The sequence below is a fragment of the Polypterus senegalus genome, chromosome 11 (assembly GCF_016835505.1).
Source record: "Polypterus senegalus isolate Bchr_013 chromosome 11, ASM1683550v1, whole genome shotgun sequence".
Classification (NCBI taxonomy): domain Eukaryota; kingdom Metazoa; phylum Chordata; class Cladistia; order Polypteriformes; family Polypteridae; genus Polypterus; species Polypterus senegalus.
Window position 1 is genome coordinate 10,730,546 of NC_053164.1, and position 21,776 is coordinate 10,752,321.

General features: G+C 41.9%; 1 protein-coding gene across 1 annotated transcript in view; it reads right to left on the reverse strand.

Moving 5' to 3' along the window:
- The window catches only part of ap2s1 (adaptor related protein complex 2 subunit sigma 1), a 38,922-nt gene extending 24,276 nt beyond the window's left edge, over window positions 1-14,646 (reverse strand). The window contains exons 1-2 of the mRNA XM_039768046.1: window positions 14,491-14,646; window positions 145-294 (exon numbers count right to left, since the gene is read on the reverse strand). Of these exons, the coding sequence (XP_039623980.1) occupies window positions 145-294; window positions 14,491-14,493 (153 nt within the window). The 5' untranslated portion in view covers window positions 14,494-14,646. The remainder of the gene's footprint in view (window positions 1-144; window positions 295-14,490) is intronic.
- Between the last annotated feature and the right edge of the window lie 7,130 nt (window positions 14,647-21,776).

Genomic DNA, 21,776 nt, shown 5'->3' on the forward strand with positions numbered 1-21,776 from the left:
TGCAGATCCCTAGCCTCAGAGCCACCACTCTGCCCCTGTCACAAAACTCTGGGAGATACGCAGGTAGAAATCTCTTTCTCAAAACTCAAACGTACCCAATTGCAGGCTTCATTCACTTACCAGTAACAATAATGTTACACTTACCTCTACAAAGTTTGTATGCTTGGCATCCCGCACAGTCACCACAGCATGAACCTCTTCAATCAGCTTCTGCTTTTCATCGTCGTCAAACTGCATGTACCACTTTGCCAGGCGGGTCTTTCCAGCTCGGTTCTGGATCAGAATAAAACGGATCTAGACGCAAACAGAAAGATAATTAATAAATAATAATTCTTTGCATTTATATAGCACTTTTCTCACTACTCAAAGTGCTCAGCAATTGCAGGTTAAGGGCCTTGCTCAAGGACCCAACAGAGCAGATTCCCTACTGGCATTTGCGGGATTCGAACCGGCAACCTTCCGATTGCCAGTGCAGATCTCTAGCCTCAGAGCCACCACTCCACCTACTTTCTTCCTAGATTAACAAAATTAAAAACATGCAGCGTAAAAAGGGCTCTGCCTAGTATTAAATTTTATGACAACACAACACCACGTCAAATGTCTCAACCACTATGGCATCTCCATCACATCTTACCCTGCTTAAACAAATAAAATGGTGTAGATCTTCAGATGCCAGCCTCATGCTACACCAAAACTATTAACCCATCAATGACTCCTGCTCTTTGGAACTCATCCACTGTTGGGCCAATTTAGACTTGGTGTATGAACGACAACTGCGGGAAAACAACAAAAACACATCACACGAGCAGACACGTCGCAGCATGATGGCCGCATGGGGATCGGTTTCTCCACGTCGCGCACATCTAGGTTTTCTGACTGTGCTGTGTAAGGGACGCGGACAACATAGAAAATACCGGACGTGCTGCTTTAAGATTTTGCACAAGGCACCAATGACCGTGTAGCCGCCAATTGTTTGGTTTGTGGGCATTTAGCTCGTGACACAGTAGTTTTGTCGTCTCACAGATTGTTGGAACTCGGCACACGCGGCGGTATTTGGTAATGTTATTCCGATGATTCAGAGGTAATTAGTTCCAACTACAAATCACAATGTCGTATTGGCACGAAAGTATAAAATTAGATCTGCCTCATTATAAAATGGATTGGAATAAATGTCTACCAAAAGGAAACTAGAAGTTAACCAATTACTTTTACACACTCAAATGTGGCATCCTCAGTTTTTCTGTACTGCTGTTTCTACCATCTTCTGAACAAAAGAAAGCAACTTGGCCTGCTTTACAGAAAAAAAAATCTTACTTCTTTGTGTTTTACCATTGCTTGCCCATACTGCAGATTTTGATTTTTCTTACTATGCAAAAAAATGACATGCCGCAAAAAGCGAGTAACGCCGAGTGTTGATTTATTGTGAGCCTGCAATGTACGATGTGCAATGGCTTTTTAAAATGTAAGGCAATGCTTTGATATATATTGTAATTATCTTTTATTTATTATCTCATGTACACAGCACAATTATAGTCTGTAAAAGGCGCTATATAGCGCCCGACCCGGCACAGACTACGCAGAGGCACGTGTAAAACAAACAGTCTTTTTTATTTCTCTTCACCCGTGGGCGCACGTCTTCCCCGTGTCCCACAGGCCCAACACAGTCCCAAAGCACCTTAACACAGAGCTCTGACAACCCTTCCTGGCACCACCACTCCTCCCAGGCAACCTCGTCCTCTTCCTCCCGATTCTGGCCTCGAATAAAGGGAGGCTGGCCCGTTTTATAGCCCACCCGGAAGTGTTCCAGGTGCTTGACCAGCTGGTCCTGATTGCCCTCCGGGTGGGGCCGATAACTCGTCCATGGTTGTTGGCTCTCGCCAGCACCCCCTAGCAGCCACCCCATCTCCCAACCAGGCTGGAGCCACGTGGGAGACTGGGAAATGAACAACAGCCAGGGAGGCTGCCCCCAAGTGTATTGAGGTGTCCATGGTGGCTCCCCCGGAACATATGCAGCAGGGGTGTCCCGGCCGGGCATGGGACCCGGCTGTCCGTCACAATTCCTATTTGCCCGCAAGCGGTGTTTGAAGTGGAACTAAATTACTGGCAGTACTCTGCTAGTTAGTGTCTCGGTCCTCCTTTCAATCCATTATTAATTTTACACGATACGGCAGGAAGTGGCGGGGCACACGCGTATACGAGTATATGATATTAAGGAGGAAGGAGGGTCTTCTCGGAGCTTTGCAACAGCACTATCCTTGTCTGGCGCCCAAAAGTTTGACGTTTTGATGAAATCTCTGCAAATGATTGGAGAAACTCAAGAAAGTCTACTTACATCAATGATATCGTCCATTGCCAATTGTCTGGCGACGTCATTAACAATTGGCTCAGTCCTACTCTCAAGCTCCCGGAACCACTTTATTTTTTTTGTTCTTTATTTCGCCTTATACAATTTCTCATGTTAGGAATTTGTTCGTTTTTGCATACCCCTTGGGGCCATTGGAGCAACTGAAGGTTAAGGGCCTTGCTCAAGTGCCCAGCAGAGTAGGATCTCTTTTAGCAGCGACGGGGATTCGAACCGGCAACCTTTGGGATACCAGCGCAGATCCTTAGCCTCAGAGCCACCACTCCGCCCTCTGTGACAATACACACCTTGTGACATGGTACATTATCAAACTGGAGGTGTCCATACAAAGCATTGCCATGAAAGGATGACCTGGGTCATCAACGATATTCAGATACCCAAGGAAATCTGAGCCACTAGATGTATAGGGGCCCTAATGTGTGCCAAGCTACATACACCGTCATCACCAGCCTGTACGGTTGGGACTTGTGTTGCATTCTTCACATTCTGATTCCTCCTTTAGCAGGATGCAACATAAACCTGGATTTGTCTGATCAAATGAACATTTTTCCCCATGGAAACATAAATTCTTGTTACTTTCACTAACAATATTAACACCTGACATAGTCTTTGACTGTTCTCACTCATTTAAAACAAAGCCTGAGAAGTGGAGTGTCCCAAGAGAACACACTGCACACTGATGCTGCAAAATTTAAATAAAGAATCGTCACAATGTGCAATGTTAATGTGAGATTTACTCAAACAGTAGTGATGAGCAAGCGAATATCAAAAGAGGGAACTGGTAAGAAGATCACACATTTAAGGAATACCGTAACCAAGCATCATATCCGTTACTTTTTCAATAGTTGTTTGTAATGGTAGCCGAGATAAACGCATGGACATCGGAGAAGTCCTCTGAGGGCCGGAGAAAGGTACACAACAGCCCGCCGAGACAAGAGGGGGGGCTACCGCTGACCTTGTCCTGTACTTCCTCTTCCTCCACAGCTCCGAGAAGCCGCCCGGCAAGGGCACTTAACAACCAACAACATTTATTTCTATAGCACATTTTCATACAAAAAAATGTAGCTCAAAGTGCTTTACATAATGAAGACAAGAAAAATAAAAGACACAGTGAGAAAAATAAAATAAGTCAAAATTAATTAACATAGAATAAGAGTAAGGACCGATGGCCAGGGAGGACAGAAAAAACAAAAAAACTCCAGACAGCTGGAGAAAAAAAAAAAAATCTGCAGGAATTCCAGACCATGAGACCGCCCAGTATGAGTAACCCCACCCCTTCCGGAAATACCGCTATAAAGGAAGCACCGGCAAAGAGAAAGATGGCTTCTGCTGGGAAACCGAAATGAGCCGCATGCCGGAGCCCGTGAGTTTTGAAAGGACTGGTTGTTGTGAAAGAAGTCCCTGTACGGGACGGCACTGAAACGCTATTTTCGTTACTTTTCTTTATTTTGTCTGTTCGTCTCAAGACAATTAAACGGGACGACCCGGTTCGTGTCCCAGCATTCCGACTGTTTCCAGTCTGTCCTTCCACCGCCCGACCACGCACGGCTTACGCAGAATGGAGATCACAAAGTTTAGGATACAACACACTTCAATGGGAGCCAATGCTGAACAACAAGAAATTAATATCAAGTTTTTCTGGTTTCATGATCCACGTTACCTACAGTATTTAGACGTTCACAATGTTCAAAATGCATGCATTTGTTGGTAAAATATTAAATAACGTGGAACCTTGGATTGCGAGCATAATTCGTTCCCGGAAACGTGCTTGTAATCCAAAGCCCTCGAATATCAAAGCGAATTTCCCCATAAGAAATAGTGGAAACTCAAATGATTAATTCCACAACCCAAAACTATTCATATAAAAATGAATACAAAATATAAAGTAGAAACACATAAAACAAATTAACCTGTACCCGCAATGCTTTACGCACTGTAAGGTTTCTAAACTCTTGGGATTCCACCCAACGGGATGACACGGTGGGAGAGCGTCTCAAAGCAACCGCAGGCTTTTAGCACTGTAGCAGTTCGTCGTAAAAGCGAATCTGAAAAGATCGCGGAGCAACAGTATCAACTCCGGCTGTTACAGACTGAAATCAAATGTATGTTTTTATTCTAAAATAGCAAAAATAAGAGCAGTTCACTTCTCAAAACAGAGTCGTGCGGGATCGAACTCGTTACCTTTTGATTCCCAGTCAGGAGTTGATACTGTTGCTCCACGGAGGCAGTCGTAGTAAATGCGTGTCAATGTCACATGTTAATGTGGCTTTTTTTTCTGCAGTTAGATTTTTGAATAGAAGCGCACTTCTTCTGTTATATTTATACTTTTTGTGAAAGTGTTTCTTTGATATTTGGACTTCAGGCTTCACACATTATACACTTCATGTCTACATTTTGTCAATTATTACTAAAACATGAAAACCGTTTCTGTTTTAACGATGTGTTTACATAGATCATTGGAGACACAGAACACACATGAAATGCAAGTATTCCAAATAACGATATCGTATTTATAAAAGGTGCCATTTTGCTTGACTTCTCACTCTAAACAACTCTAAGCAACTGACACGCAGGTAAACAGACTTGAGCTGAGAAAACTGTGCGCCGGTGGGGAATGTGATAGTAGGCTGCTTGCTGTTTATCAACACATTTACAGGACAAAAGACGCTGACGGAGAGGTGAGAAGCATTTTAAGGTGGGACGGATCTACGAGTCTTTTTGTAAGCTAAATTCTAGTGTTAATGAAGAGAAGAATCAGTTCAGAGGACTGAATCCTTAAAAACAGGGCTGTTAAAGTGAAGGTTAATTATCAGTGAAAACTGATTAGGAAAAGGGTGAGAATGAAAACCTGCAGCCAACTGCGGCTCACCAGGCCCAAAGTTCGACACTCCTGCCTTAGAACATTAGAACAAAATAGACGAGAGCAGGCCATTCAGCCCAACAAAGCTCGCCAGTCCTATCCACTTGTTTCCTCCAAGAAAACATCAAGTCGAGTTTTGAAAGTCCCTAACGTCTTACTGTCTACCACACTACTTGGTAGCTTATTCCAAGTGTCTATCGTTCTTTGTGTAAAGAAAAACTTCCTAATGTTTGTGCAAAATTTACCCTTAACAAGTTTCCAACTGTGTCCCCGTATTCTTGATGAACTCATTTTAAAATAACAGTTTCGATGCACTGTACTAATTCCCTTCAGAATTTTAAACACTTCAATCATGTCACCTCTTAATCATCTTTTGCTTAAACTGTGAAGGCTCAGCTCTTTTAATCTTTCCTCCTAACTCACCTCCTGTAGCCCTGAATCAGCCTCGTCGCTCTTCTCTGGACCTTTTCTTGTGCTGTTATGTCCTTTTTGTAGCCTGGAGACCAAAACTGCACACAGTACTCAAGATGAGGCCTCACCAGTGTGTTATAAAGGTTGAGCAGAACCTCCTGTGACTTGTACTCCACACATCAAGGCGCTATATAACCTGACATTCTGTTAGCCTTCTTAATGGCTTCTGAACACTGTTGGGAAGTTGATAGCTTTGAGTCCACTATGACTCCTAAATCCTTCTCATAAGGTGTACTCTCGATTTCCGACAGCCCATTGTGTATTCAAACCTAATATTTTTACTTCCTATGTGTAATTCTTTACATTTACTGACATTAAATTTCATCTGCCCAAGTCTGTATGCTATCCAAGTCCTTCTGTGATGATATAACGGATTCCAAATTATCTGCTAATCCACCTATCTTGGTATCATCTGGAAACTTAAATGAAAGTCCGCAATGTGCACTTTAATCACATTTGAATTGTTTGATTTGTAATTTTAAACTATGGAGCAGAGGGAAAAATAAAATCAAGGAAAGGCGTGTCTTTGTCCCAAACATTATGGAGGGCACTGTATGTACCAATGTTAATGAATAGAAAAGAACCACAAAGCCTATTCAAAGACATTCACTTATGCCCATCTATTGCGTATCCAGCCCTAATACTCTGCCATTTCTTTTTCACGTTCCTCTGTGACGGTTTGCCTTTAGTCTTCACTCTTATCTCTTCCCTACAGACATTTGAGGTTCTCGGCCATGCCTTAACCCCCTCCTCCTCCCCGCACATCTGGTATTGACGTTCTGCTTAACTTTCCTGCTCTTCACTCCTTTACAGGACTCCTGTCACAATCATTTATCACTCTTCCCTATACTACAGTAGCTTCCTCAAGACCCTTAAAGCAGAACGCCCCACTCTGTTTGTTCATTCAGCTTGCAAACTCAAAACCTGTTCGGGATAACAAGTTTTAGTGGTGCTGCAAATTACAAAGGTTTCCGTAATAAACAATTAGCATCAACACCTGACTAAATAAGGATAAGCTAAAGGAGTTGACCATTAGGACACCATTAGGAAGGAATGGCTGCTGAAAATGAGGCTTTGTAGCCATATGTGGATAATAAATAAAAATCAACTGTCGTTCCAGAGAGTAAAAGCCATTATTCACACTAGTAATGTCATGGCTGTATTTTTAAATCAGTCTAATGCTTTCTTGACAAAAAAGGCATCAATTTCTATCAAAAAGACATGAAAGTTTCTGGATGCGTGAAGACTTTTAACTGGTAGTGCATTTTTAAGTAGGCAAAAGTATTTTAACTTAGCTTTATAGTACTAGGGTGTTGTAACGTGAATATAAAAACAAAGACAACAAGAACCGCATCCCCCTCGTCGTCACATACAACCCACATCTTGAAGCACTTCGAAAAATTATGAAAGAACTTCAGCCTAGGGGTGTGCGATATTGGGGAAAAAAAAAAATCTCGATATTTTCTGGGACTTTGACGATAACGATAATTCCAAGATAATGTATTATTTGAAATTATATTGAATTACACTCACCTAAAGGATTATTAGGAACACCTGTTCAATTTCTCATTAATGCAATTATCTAATCAACCAATCACATGGCAGTTGCTTCAATACATTTAGGGGTGTGGTCCTGGTCAAGACAATCTCCTGAACTCCAAACTGAATGTCAGAATGGCAAAGAAAGGGGATTTAAGCAATTTGGAGCGTGGCATGGTTGTTGGTGCCAGACGGGCCGGTCTGAGTATTTCACAATCTGCTCAGTTACTGGGATTTTCACGCACAACCATTTCTAGGGTTTACAAAGAATGGTGTGAAAAGGGAAAAACATCCAGTATGGCAGTCCTGTGGGCGAAAATGCCTTGTTGATGCTAGAGGTCAGAGGAGAATGGGCTGACTGATTCAAGCTGATAGAAGAGCAACTTTGACTGAAATAACCACTCGTTATAACCGAGGTATGCAGCAAAGCATTTGTGAAGCCACAACACACACAACCTTGAGGCAGATGGGCTACAACAGCAGAATACCCCACCGGGTACCACTCATCTCCACTACAAATAGGAAAAAGAGGCTACAATTTGCACGAGCTCACCAAAAAATTGGACAGTTGAAGACTGGAAAAATGTTGCCTGGTCTGATGAGTCTCGATTTCTGTTGAGACATTCAAATGGTAGAGTCAGAATTTGGCGTAAACAGAATGAGAACATGGATCCATCATGCCTTGTTACCACTGTGCAGGCTGGTGGTGGTGGTGTAATGGTGTGGGGGATGTTTTCTTGGCACACTTTAGGCCCCTTAGTGCCAATTGGGCATCGTTTCAATGCCACGGGCTACGTGAGCATTGTTTCTGACCATGTCCATCCCTTCATGACCACCATGTACCCATCCTCTGATGGCTACTTCCAGCAGGATAATGCACCATGTCACAAAGCTCGAATCATTTCAAATTGGTTTCTTGAACATGACAATGAGTTCACTGTACTAAAATGGCCCCCACAGTCACCAGATCTCAACCCAATAGAGCATCTTTGGGATGTGGTGGAACGGAGCCGTGCCCTGGATGTGCATCCCACAAATCTCCATCAACTGCAAGATGCTATCCTATCAATATGGGCCAACATTTGTAAAGAATGCTTTCAGCACCTTGTTGAATCAATGCCACGTAGAATTAAGGCAGTTCTGAAGGTGAAAGGGGGTCAAACACCGTATTAGTATGGTGTTCCTAATAATCCTTTAGGTGAGTGTATATGTATGTCATCTATAGCTTTACTTATTAGGTCTTTTTGTATTTTTAAACGTCATAATAAATAAGATGAATTTAACCTAAACTGCATTTTATACATGAACCCCAAATTACGCACAAATCGCAATATGAAGCCTATGCCCAACACCATGTAGCCTCTTCCAGTTATTAATCCGCAGTGCACTGACAACGTTAGTCCCGCTGTCTGTTGTCATGCAAACCATGCGGTCTTCTCGCAGTGACCATGATGCCAGCGCATCCTTCAGACCTTGCGCAATGATGTCGCCAGTGGGATCTTGTGGGAAGTAGGATGTTTGCAGTTGCCAGTCTTCATCAATGAAATGCACCGTCAGGGAAAGGTATGGCTCGGATGTTCGGCTTGACCATAAATCCGTCGTTGTGGCAAAATGTGAAACCTTTTGCAATTTATGCGTCAGAGTTTGGCGACACGAATCATACAACTTACGCAGAGTGGTTTGACTGAAATATTTCCGGCCAGGCAGTGTGTTCCTTGGGTCTAAAGTATTCAATAGTTGTTTATAACCATCTCTCTCGACCACTTGAATTGGCATCATATCTTTTTGCGATGCAGTTGGTGACGGCGTTTGTTATGTCATGCCATCCGTTGCTTTTCTTGTCGTAAGGCACTTTTTTGCAGAATGAGTCCGCTAAAGTTTGTCGAGTGTGTTTTTGTGCTTGTACCTTGGTTACTTTAGACTTGTGCTGGACAGTTGGCTCCTTAAGCTTTTCATATTCTTCGTATTCTGTGCGGTGGTTAGTTCACAAATGGTGAAACAAGTTAGTTGTGGAGCTGTCTTTAACGGCAACCGATTTACCACATAGTTTGCAGGTTGCCGTCTTTTGAGCAACATCAGTCTTTTCAAAACCAAACCACTGCCATGCGAGTGAGAATGAACGACGTCTGGCAATCAACTCCGACGACGTAGATGGCGAGGCTGTTTTATCATCTGGTGCGGTTTGTTCACTCATTTTGAGGCAGGGAGCGACGCTAACTTGCGGCTTGCTGGACATTCACGCCTACGCAACTCGCTTTGTGCACACGTAGCGGTTTATACTGTTGCATTAGCGAATTAACTCTTTCTTTTTTTTGCAAAGCGAGTTACATACTCGATAATTTTAATCCGCACATCGTTAAAACAGCAATTAAGTTATAATCGTAAACGATGTAAATCGCACACGCCTACATTATACACACTAGTAATGTCATGGCTGTATTTTTAAATCAGTCTAATGCTTTCTTGACAAAAAAGGCAGCAATTTCTATGAAAAAAACATGAAAGTTTCTGGATGGGTGAAGACTTTTAACTGGTAGTGCATTTTTAAGTATACAAAAGTATTTTAACTTAGCTTTATAGTACTAGGGTGTTGTAACGTGAATATAAAAACAAAGACAACAAGAACTGCATCCCCTTTGTTGTCACCTACAACCCACATCTTGAAACACTTCAAAAAATTATAAAAGAACTTCAACCAATGCTAAACAATGAAGAAACGCTGAAAAATGGAATTCCAGAACCTCCCCTCCTGGCATACAGACAACCACCAAACCTTCAACAACTAATTGTCCGAAGCTCCCTAAGTGAACCGACAGAAAATGGCACATCTCCCTGCCTACAGAAAAGATGCAAAACGTGTGCCCACATCTACAATACAGACTGTATAGTTATACCACACTGCCGACTTGAACAGCACATAAAGGGATCATTTTCCTGCAGATCATCTAATGTGCTCTACCCGATTCTCTGCATGAAATGTCCTGACACTGCACTCCGTGTGGGAGAAACTGGACAAACACTCCACCAGAGGATGAATTTACACAGGGTCCACATTAAACGTGGCAACACAGATGTTCCTGTAGCGGCCCACTTCAACAGCCATGGACACCATGAGAGGGACTTTAAAGTCACAGGACTTATGGGCAACTTCAGAACACAGCAAGAGAGAAAAGAATGGGAAGGGATTTGGAAATTGTAGGGGGAGAAGTGCTACTCAAATTAAATAAGATGAAATCAAACAAATCACAAGGCCCAAATAATATTTGTCCTCGTGTTCTTAAGGAGGCTAGTGAGTACAGATATAAACCCTTGACACATATTTATAGGAAGTCACTGCGCACTGGAGAGATTCCAAAGGACTGGAAAATGGCAAATATCATCCCATTATATAAAAAGAGTGACCGGGCAGATCTAAGCAACTATAGGCCAGTAAGCTTAACATTCATCACAGGAACATTAATGGAAGGAATTATTTAGGATACGATTGAGCAACACATGGCAAGGACGGGAGTTATTAGGAACAGTCAGCATGGAGTCAGAAGAGGGAGGTCGTGTTTTACTAACATGCTGGAATTCAATGAGGAGGCACCAAAAGGATACGATCAAAGTGGAGCAGATGAGATGATTGATCTTGACTTTCAGAAAGCATTTGATGAGGTGCCACATGAGAGGTTGGGCATCAAAATAAAAGAAGTGGGAGTTCAGGGTGATGTTTTTAGATGGGTGCAGAATTGACTAAGACACAGGAAACAGGGTAATGGTGTGAGGAACCTCATCAGAACTGTAAGATGTTAAGAGTGGTGACCAGCAGGGGTCAGTGCTGGGAACGCTGCTATTTTTAATATATATAAATGATTTAGATAGGAATATAAGTAACAAGCTGGTTAAGTTTGCAGATGATACCAAGACAGGTGGATTAGCAGATAATTTGGAATCCGTTATATCATTACAGAAGGACTTGGATAGCAGACAGGCTTGGGCAGATTTGTGGCAGATGAAATTTAATGTCAGTAAATGTAAAGTATTACACATAGGAAGTAAAAATGTGATATTTGAATACACAATGGGCAGTCGGAAAATCGAGAGTCCACCTTATGAGAAGGATTTAGGAGTCACAGTGGACTCCAAGCTATCAACTGCCAGACAGTGTTGAGAAGCCATTAAGAAGGCTAACAGAATGTCAGGTTATATAGCGCCTTGAAGTGTGGAGTACAAGTCACAGGAGGTTCTGCTCAAGCTTTATAACACACTGGTGAGGCGTCATCTGGAGTACTGGGTGCAGTTTTGGTCTCCAGGGTACAAAAAGGACACAACAGCACAAGAGAAGGTCCAGAGAAGAGCGACGAGGCTGATTCAGGGCTACAGGGGATGAGTTATGAGGAAAGATTAAAAGAGCTGAGCCTTTAAAGAAGATTAAGAGGAGACCTGATTGAAGTGTTTAAAATTATGAAGGGAATTAGTCCAGTGGATCGAGATGGTGACATTAAAATGAGTTCATCAAGAACACGGGGACACAGTTGGAAACTTGTGAAGGGGAAATTTCACACAAACAGTAGGAAGTCTTTCTTTACACAGAGAACGATAGACACTTGGAATAAGAGACCAAGTAGTGTGGTAGACAGTAAGACGTTAGGGACGTTCAAAACTCGACTTGATGTTTTTTTGGAAGAAATAAGTGGATAGGACTGGCGAGCTTTGTTGGGCTGAATGGCCTGTTCTCGTCTAGAATGTTCTAATGTTCTAAAGTCAAACTCATGTTAAAATTTAACAAATTACAACATGGCTTGAATAGAGACAAGAGTTTTATGGCCAGGTATGAGGACTGTTTGCATCTCTCAGACTGACACAGATAACCCGTCTACAGACCCACATTGTCTTGAAAACCTCATCACAAACTTCAAAGGACTTTGTTGGACAGTTATCTTATCCAAAGATCTTGACCATTTATTGTTCTTCTCTCTCTTGTTACATTAATCTTAGCCTGAAGGAATCTAATAATTTTATACATTTAAGATTTTTTCATTTAAAGGTTTCCCAATGTTGTTTGTTGTCCTAGTGTGTATATAAACAGAGGCTACTCCAGTTTCTGTATTCCATCTCGCCTGAAGAAGGGGCCGGAGTTGCCTCGAAAGCTTGCATATTGTAATCTTTTTAGTTAGCCGATAAAAGATGTCATCTTGCTTGGCTCAACTTAGCTTTATTAAAATGAAAAATGAGCAACAATGAGTTTGGGCTATTTGCACCAGCTTCTCATAATACCAAGATATAAGATATCTGGAAGCTAACTGCAAGACAGAACTATAAAAGGTGGGTGGCACGGTGGCACAGTGGTAGCACTGCTGCCAGGCAGTAAAGAGACCAGGGATCATGTCTCGGGTCCTCCTCGAGTGGAGTTTGCATGTTCTCCCCATGTCTGTATGGATTTCCTCCGGGTGTACCAGTTTCCCTCATACAGTCCAAAGCAGGGGTCTCCAACTCCGGTCCCTTTTCTTACTTAGTGACCCGTTTTTGCTGCTAATTAACGTTTTCTGAATTCATTTGATTTGACTTGCTCTTGAAAACTCAGACCCCTTGATTGTTTCTTTTTCCTTAATTAGCAGCCAAACAAATAATGGGATACAAAATGAGCCAAAACATGACCAGCAAACTGTGACCATCACACAATATCTGAAAATAAAGAAAGATGAAGGTCTCAGGAATGTTGATCTGCTCTGGTCCATTAAATATTTGACCGGTGCTCTTAGAAAAGAGAAAATCTACAATTTCAGAAATGCCTGCTATTGCAGAATGAGAGCAGCAACAAGCCATGGAATTAAAGAACGGGTTCCATTAATGACAAGACTTGGCACCTGATGAAGCAACTGGATGGAGTGGAGTTTGAGGGCCTGACTTAGTTGGTCGTCTGTTGACTCCCTCACTTCACATTTCATTTCATTTCTTTTTGGGTGCCATTTAAAGAAAGAAATGAAGCAATTCAGAGGAACGATAAAGAAATTCAGGGGAACAAATCTTAAAAAAACAAGTTCATTAAAGTTAATTCAAAAGAAGTTAATCAGCAGCAAAAACCGGTCACTAATTAAAGGTTAGAATGAAAACCTGATGTCACTGTGGTCCTCCAGGACCGAAGTTGGGGACCCCTGGTGCAAAGACATGCTGGTTAGGTGGCTTGATGTTTCCTCAATTGACCCTAGTATGTGTGTGTGTGTGTTTTCCCTGGGATACCCGTCTGTCACAAATCACTCCTGACACTCTTCTCCACCCTGCCTGCACTCTCTTTTTCACCTCTCTTCCACAATCCCCGTTACTGTGAATTGTTGATCCCAAGTATGTACAGCATATATATAGGGTGGTCCAGATCTAATTATGCAATTTTCATTACGCTACAACTTATTAAGTTTATTACATTGAAAATAACCCGAAAAATCCCAGACCATCAAGAAGTGTTAGAACTGACAACATGAAGAATCGTCTTTGCGCCGAACTGGAATCATCCCCACATAAATCAAAGTCATCCAGATGATCTGGATCTGCATAACTGAATCTGGACCACCCTGTACATCTGTGTGTGGGTGTGTACTTACACCCTATAGACACACACGTTTTCACATCTCCTTTATAACGGCACTATTCTGCTCTATAAGGAATGATGTTTACCTTTTCTGTTATCTGTATGTGATGTTGTGTTCTGTTTTAACCAACTCCAAACATTCCAAGTTAAATTCCTATACATTATGTACTGGCGAATAAAATTCTCATAAGCTTCTGCTTTTAAGGGCAGCAGATCGGCAATGACAAGTGCTCTGTAAATATGCCTTCAAGGTTGCTTTTCAATATATAAAAATGCACAACTTTACAAATAAACAACTTGGTCATTTGCACTTTAAAACTACCAATCCACTAGAAATGAACTCAACTGATAAGCGATTAACTAAATCCGGGCAATAAAACTGGACGAGGCGTTCGGCAGTTTCTCGGTGTTGACTCGACTACTGTGCGGTGGCGGCGGCTCAACCGCTGTACGGTATGCCGATGCTGCCCGGAGAAGCCCGATCAATCAAGCGGCGGACCTCCTGGACACATCCTAAAATCTACACCGTGTCGAAAACAACTCAAAAAAGCAGTTCCATAGAAAATGACATAAGCAGTTTTAATGGTTTCTTACAGAAATTGACACCCTGACGAAAAATGCTGCATCCACGCCCGTTCATTTATACGAAGAAAGAAACAGATAAACAACCTCGGAGTTTTCATTACTTACCATTGTTAAGTAGAATTCTGTTTATCCACTAGACGGGGCAATTAAGAAAATGTGGTCGAAATAACGACCTAATTTACTATTCATACATGTATTAATTTACTCTCCCTGTCTATCGGAAACCCTGGAATACCACCTGACAGGAAATTTAAAAGGGGCCCCAGTCAGGCGGCTGTACTATTGCTTCATGGGAAATGTAGTACATTTAACTTCCGTCGCGCGTCTAGATTAACAGCCCACGGAAGTCTATTTCTGCGCAAAGCACGTAGGGAAATGAAGTTTTGGTGACATTTATGCTCAGATAGGCTGAGGCTGTAGACGAGGAACTCTAACTGAAAATTTTCTATTTCTCATAGAAATGGATGCACCATTTACAGTCAGTTTCAGAATTTCCAATCCATAAGTAATATCTCTTTTCATGGTTAATTATAGGATGCTGTTCCTGTAGGATGGTTAAATACACATAAACAAGTGAAAATGTGATCACCAGAGATAGATGGATAGATAGAAGCTGTATTAATCTCAGAGGAAATTGAAGAGTTATAGCAGCAGGAATGAAAGTGTAGCAAATGTAGGAATGGTGAAACAATCAGTAGAGTTTGAGGATTGTGCCAGCACTGCTCATTGCAGTTTTGCCAGTAGGTTGGATGTGAGGGACTGAATAAGATGCAACACCTGCTGCTTATACTCCCTCCATCTCTACTGCTGGTGGTCCTGGTAGTAGCACAGCAATTTTAACTGCACATCACAACTATTTTTGAACTTCAGTGCAGTGCCATTCATATCTATCTATCTATCTATCTATCTATCTATCTATCTATCTATCTATCTATCTATCTATCTATCTATCTATCTATCTATCTATCTATTATATAGTGCCTTTCACATCTATCTATCTATCTATCTATCTATCTATCTATCTATCTATCTATCTACACTGTGTGCACAATTATTAGGCAAGTGAGTATTTTGACCATATCATCATTTTTAATGCGTATATTCCAACTCCAAGCTGTATTAACTTGAATGCTTATTGGATTTAAGCACGTCAGGTGATGTGTATTTGTGTAATGAGGGAGGGTGTGGCCTAAGGAGATCAACACCCTATATCAAGGTGTGCAGAATTATTAGGCAGCTAGTTTTCCTCAGGCAAAATGGGCCAAAAAAGAGATTTAACTGACTCTGAAAAGTCAAAAATTGTAAAAAGTCTTTCAGAGGGATGCAGCACTTTTGGAATTGCTAAGATATTGGTGTGAGATCACAGAACCATCAAACATTTTGTTGCAAATAGTCAACAGGGTCGCAAGAAACGTGTTGAGAACAAAAGACGCAAATTAGCTGCCAAAGATTTGAGAAGAATCAAACGTGAAGCTACCAGGAACCCATTATCCTCCAGTACTTTCATATTCCAGAGCTGCAACCTACCTGGAGTGCCCAGAAGTACAAGGTGTTCAGTGCTCAAAGACATGGCCAAGGTAAGGAGGGCTGAAACCCAACCACCACTGAACAAGAAACATAAGTTGAAACGTCAAAACTGGGCCAAGAAATATCTGAAGACAGAATTTTTTCAAAGGTTTTATGGACCGATGAGATGAGAGTGACTCTTGATGGACCAGATGGATGGACCTGTGGATCAGTAATGGCACAGAGCTCCACTCCAACGTGGAGGTGGGGTACTGGTATGAGCTGGTATTTTTAAAGATGAGCTAGTTGGACCTTTTGCATTGAAGATGAACTCAAAATCAACTCCCAAACCTACTGCCAGTTTTTCGAAGACACTTTCTTCAAACAGTGATACAGGAAAAGACCATGATTTTTATGCAGGCCAATGCTCCATCACTTGCATCGAAGTTCTCCACTGCGTGGCCAGCCAGTAAAGGCCTTAAAGATGAAGGAATAATGACATGGCCACCCTTCCTCATCTGACCTAAACCCTATCGAGAACTTGTGGGCACTTCTTAAACGCTAGATTTACGGGGGAGAAAAACAATACACCTCTCTGAAGAGTGTCTGGGAGGCTGTAGTCACTGCTCCACAAAAGCTGATCGTCAACAGATCAAGAAACTGACAGACTCCATGAATGGAAAGGCTTATGACTGTTATTGGAAAGAAGGGTGGCTATATTGGTCATTGATTGATTGATTGATTTTTTAAATGTCAGAGATGTTTATTTGTAAATTTTGAGGTGTTTGTTTATTATTCTCACTATAACAGATGAAAATAAACAAGTGAGATGGGAAAATTTTCATTTTTCCTTTAGTTGCATAATAAATCTGCACACTAATAGTTGCCTAATAATTGTGCGCACATATGTATTCCCCTGATGATGTTCACACTCACATTTCCGTTGTGAAACATTCAGGTTTCAGGTTTATTAACATTTTGGATTGACTGATAGCACTGTGTTTGTTCCATATTAAAATTAATCCTCAAAAATACAACTTGCCTAATAATTGTGCACACAGTGTATCTATTATATAGTGCCTTTCACATCTATCTATCTATCTATCTATCTATCTATCTATCTATCTATCTATCTATCTATCTATCTATCTATCTATTATATAGTGCCTTTCATGTCTATCTATCTATCTATCTATCTATCTATCTATCTATCTATCTATCTATCTATCTATCTATCTATCTATCTATGTGCTTAATAAAGACATGACTAGTCCAACTGTCTGTCTGATATTCGTATAGTCAGACTGTGTGTGTCTAGTGTTGTGACTTAGAATTTTATTAGAATCAATGCAGAAATCCAGAGAGCTCCATGGGCTTTGCATACTTTCTCTTGCGTCTGTAAATAAATGAGCAAAAAAAAAACCTTATGTCATGAGACATTTATTTATGCTTACATATCATTTTATTAGTATTTAGTTTTTGTCACATTTCACCATGCACGTATTTATTATTATTATTATTATTATTATTATTATTATTATTATTATTATTATTATTATTATTATTTTCTAAAATATTCCTCCACACAGCACAATTGTCAACTGCAGCATGAAGCACAAAAAGGCATTTTGTGTACTACCAGGCGTGAGCCCTAGAGGTCGCTCTGTGCTGAAGAATGATTTCTCAGCAGACTCCAGTGGTTTTACTCCAGTAATTCTCGGCTCCACTCTGCAGTCCCCAATGTGGCTGCAGGTTTCTGTTCCAAACAACTTCTTCTTTGAATCGGACTCATAGCCTTATTAATGTTTCCCAGTTTCTATGTTTTGTGCTCAATGTAGAAATGATAAAACTAAGTGCTGGACTGCATCAAGGTTGTGTCTTGTCACTGCTCCTGTTTGTATTTTTCATTGCCAGGATATCAATACTCAGACAAGGATGTGAGGGTATCCAGTTGGGGGGGGCTAGGGGCAGAGGTGCCACTTTATGCAGATGATGTTGTTCTCTAGGATGGCATGGTAGTGCTGCTGCCTCGCAGTTAGGAGACCTGGGTTCGCTTCCCGGGTCCTCCCTGTGTGGAGTTTACGTGTTCTCCCCATGTCTACGTGGGTTTCCTCTGGCACTCTGGTTTCCTCCCACAGTCCAAAGACATGCAGGTGAGGTGGATTGGCGATCCTAAATTGTGCTTGGTGTGTGTGGGTTTGTTCCTGCCTTGCGCCCTGTGCTGGCTGGGATTGGCTCCAGGTGACCCTGTGTTAGGATATAGTGGGTTGGAAGATGACTAACTGACTGTTGTCCTCTTTGTGTTATCTGACCGTGACCTTTGGCATGTACTTTTTAATTTTTAAGAGCAAAAAGAAAAATAAAGAAGATTGTAAAGCACTTGAAACACTGCTTGAACAGATATTTAAAAAATTTTAGCTTCTGCTAGGCGATACTTGCTGCCAAAATTTAAAACAAATAGAAGCAGAAATAGTTTTATTCCAATGGTAATTAAACTTTTAAATAGGCAAAATTAAATTTTGTTGATATAAAGTAAGTATTATTAAGCTCTTTTTTACATATATAAATATGTCATCAATTTTTATTTTATGTAAACTACTGGACAAAAGTTTTAGAACACCTCAGTTTTTGTGGAAATGCACCTTAATGTTTTATGAAGGGTGGCACGGTGGCACAGTGGGTAGCGCTGCTGCCTTGCAGTTAGGAGACCTGGGTTCGCTTCCTGGGTCCTCCCTGTGTGGAGTTTGCATGTTCTCCCTGTGTCTGCGTATGTTTCCTTCGGGCGCTCCAGTTTCCTCCCACAGTCCAAAGACATGCAGGTTAGGTGTATTGGCGATCCTAAATTGTGCTTGGTGTGTGTGGGTTTGTTCCTGCCTTGCGCCCTGTGTTGGCTGGGATTGGCTCCAGCAGACCCCCGTGACCCTGTAGTTAGGCTATAGTGGGTTGGATAATGGATGGATGGATGTTTCATGAAATCAAGGCATAAAACAAATAAACAATGGCAAATAAATAAATCAAGGAATCGGTAAGAGCACAAAATGTCATTCAGATTTTTGATTCATCAAAGTAGCCACGTTTTGCTGATATAACAGCCAAACAGACACATTCTATAAGTTGCAATAAAGAGACAAACAGAGGTTATAAATCTTTGGGGCATCACAAGGGACAGTCCCATATATTCAAATAAAATGCATGGAACAGCGCACTAGGAAAGAAAAAAACATTGAAATGACGTAAGTCACCATAAGACTGATTCAAAATGGTGTTGCTTCTCAAGATAAAGGTCCTGGGCAGGAAAAGGTTGGCAGAAACCGCAAGTGATGTCAGAGGTGTCGCGGTAGTCAATCTTCTGGTCTGCAGAGAGAGGAACAGAAAAGGCATTAGTCAACAGCGCCCTCTGGCTTTCTGGAGGAACAGTACAATTATCAGAGCCCTTAAACTGTCCCCAATTTGCACGCGTGTGACAAAAGAAAATCAAATACTGGTCAGAAAGATCTTCCAGGCACTGTTGCAGAAGTTCTCACAAATGTGGTGCACTTGTAGGTTGCTTTCCTTTCACCCTTCTGTCCAGTTCATCTCAAACTAACTCAGTGGGGTTCAAGTCTGGAGATTGCACTGGCCAGTCCATGTTTTGAAGTGTGCCATCTTGTCCTTTTCTTTTAATGTAGTTCTGACATAGCATGGAGGTATGGTTTGGGTCATTGTCTTGCTGTTGGATGAGTCCCTGACCTACTAGATGCATACCAGAAGGTATTATGTGGTGCTGCAAAATGCTGTGGTAGCCTGTTGAATTCAGAATGCTAGTCACTCTGGGCAAGTCACCACCCCTGCCTCCAGTATAAGAACCCCAGACTCATCACCATCACCAACTCGACGGCGTAAAAATACCCTGCATCAGGGTTGAACTGAAGATTTCAAATTTGGATTCATCTTTCTTGCAGTCTGCAGTTGCCCACAGTTGGTATTACAAGGCCCTCAGTTGTCCTTTAAGGATTGGCTTTCTTCCTGCCACTCGCCTTGTCAAACTTGCAGCACAAAGTCTCCTCTTCACAGTCCAAACTGATATCTTGCTTTTTATCAACCTGCACTGTTAAACTGTGTTTGAAGCTCTTGTGCTGTGAGGCGCCTGGGATCACACAAGATGGTGATCTTGTCTTCTGATTGGTTGGTGACTTTGGCTCTGCCAGATCTCTTCCTATCAGAGTTTCTTCCAGTTTCAAGTTGCCTTTGGATTGCGTAGGACACCACTGGACTCACTGACATTTTAAGTTTTCCCAAAATAAAAGGCCTACAGTTGTAAGGTTAATGGGGCTGTCTCATTTCATTTGTTAATTGCTGTTTTCTTGCTATTATGACTGGACTGTTGTCGAGGCAGCACTTCAGAGGGTGTAGTAACACAGTGTGTTCCAACTCTGCTTTAAGACAGACAGATGGATTTTAAGTAATCGACAGAAGTCAGGACACCTGTGCAAACTGTTTGCTTAAACTTGCAAGGCTTAATTACTTTCATTGCTACTGAACGTCTGTAGGTTGAAACCTATTAGTTGGTCCCTGAAGGAGGCCCATTTGTAATAGTCTGAAATATCCTCTTTTTTCCAGTCTCTGCTAACCTAAATTTTAATTTTAAACCTCTGGCAGTTTACAGGTTACCTTTTCATCATTTTAGGTCATTCATTATATTTCAACTGATTAAATTTACAGAACAACTGAGTCTAAAAGTTTTGACTGGTACATCATGGTACACCAGCTACACACCGATGGAGACGTTGTTCCCACTGTTGGTAGCAGCGCTGGAAGTCTTCAACCGGTATGGTCTTCAGCATGTCCGTTACACTCTTTTGGATGTTTTCTAAAGTCCCGAAATGACGTCCTTTGAGGACATTTTTCAGTTTAGGAAAAAGTCACACGGACTGAGGTCAGGTGAATAAGGGGGCTGGGGAGCCACAGGAATGCCTTTTGAGGTCAAAAATTCTGTTATGGAGAGGGCAGTTTTTCGGCACCATTTTGGCACAGACCTTTCACATGTGCAAATGTTCAGTCAAAATTTGATGAACGGTAAATCTGTTCAAATTTAATTGTTCACTCAACATTCTTAATGTTAAACGACGGTCTGATCTCACAAGAGTGTTCACACGTTCGATGTTTTCATTGGTTTTCGAAGTTGAAGTCCTCCCTGAACGATGTTCATCTTCAACGTGTTTTCTGCCTTCTAAAAAATGATTTGTGCCAGCGAAAAACTTGAGCTCGGGATAAAGAATGTTCCCCATAGGCCTGTTTTATCTTTTCAAACGTCACACTTGCCGATTCTCCAAGCTTAACACAAAACTTAATGGCACAACGTTGCTCCAAATTCCGCTGTTCCATTTTGCGTGACGCACAACCAAAAACACAACTTTGCTAATAGCAGACACAAAAATCACGTAGTTAACGGAAGGAGTTGAAACTCGCACTGAGCTATGGGAGGGTACTGATACACGTGCTCTATCAAGGACAACAGCGCAGCGTTGCCAGATCGCTTGCAGTGTTGCCAGTCTCATTACTTTGCTGCCACACCTCGTATATATATACTGTATATATATATATATATATATATATAGTGTCAGGGATGCCAGGGGCCATGACCCGGCCGGGACGTCATGAGGGACCGGATGTGGGTCTGTGCCCACCCTGGATCACGTGGGGGTTGCCTTCCGGGTTGCTCTGGGGGCCCGTGGTCACCGCCAGGAGGCGCCCCAATGCCTTGGGGACCTGTTACCCCAGCACTTCCGCCACACCAGGAAGTGCTGGGGGGAAGATTTAGGACGGTGCCGGAGAGCAGCTGGGAGGACAGCCGGCACTTCCGCCATGCTGGGGCGTGGCCAGAGGAGGAATGCCGGGAACACCTG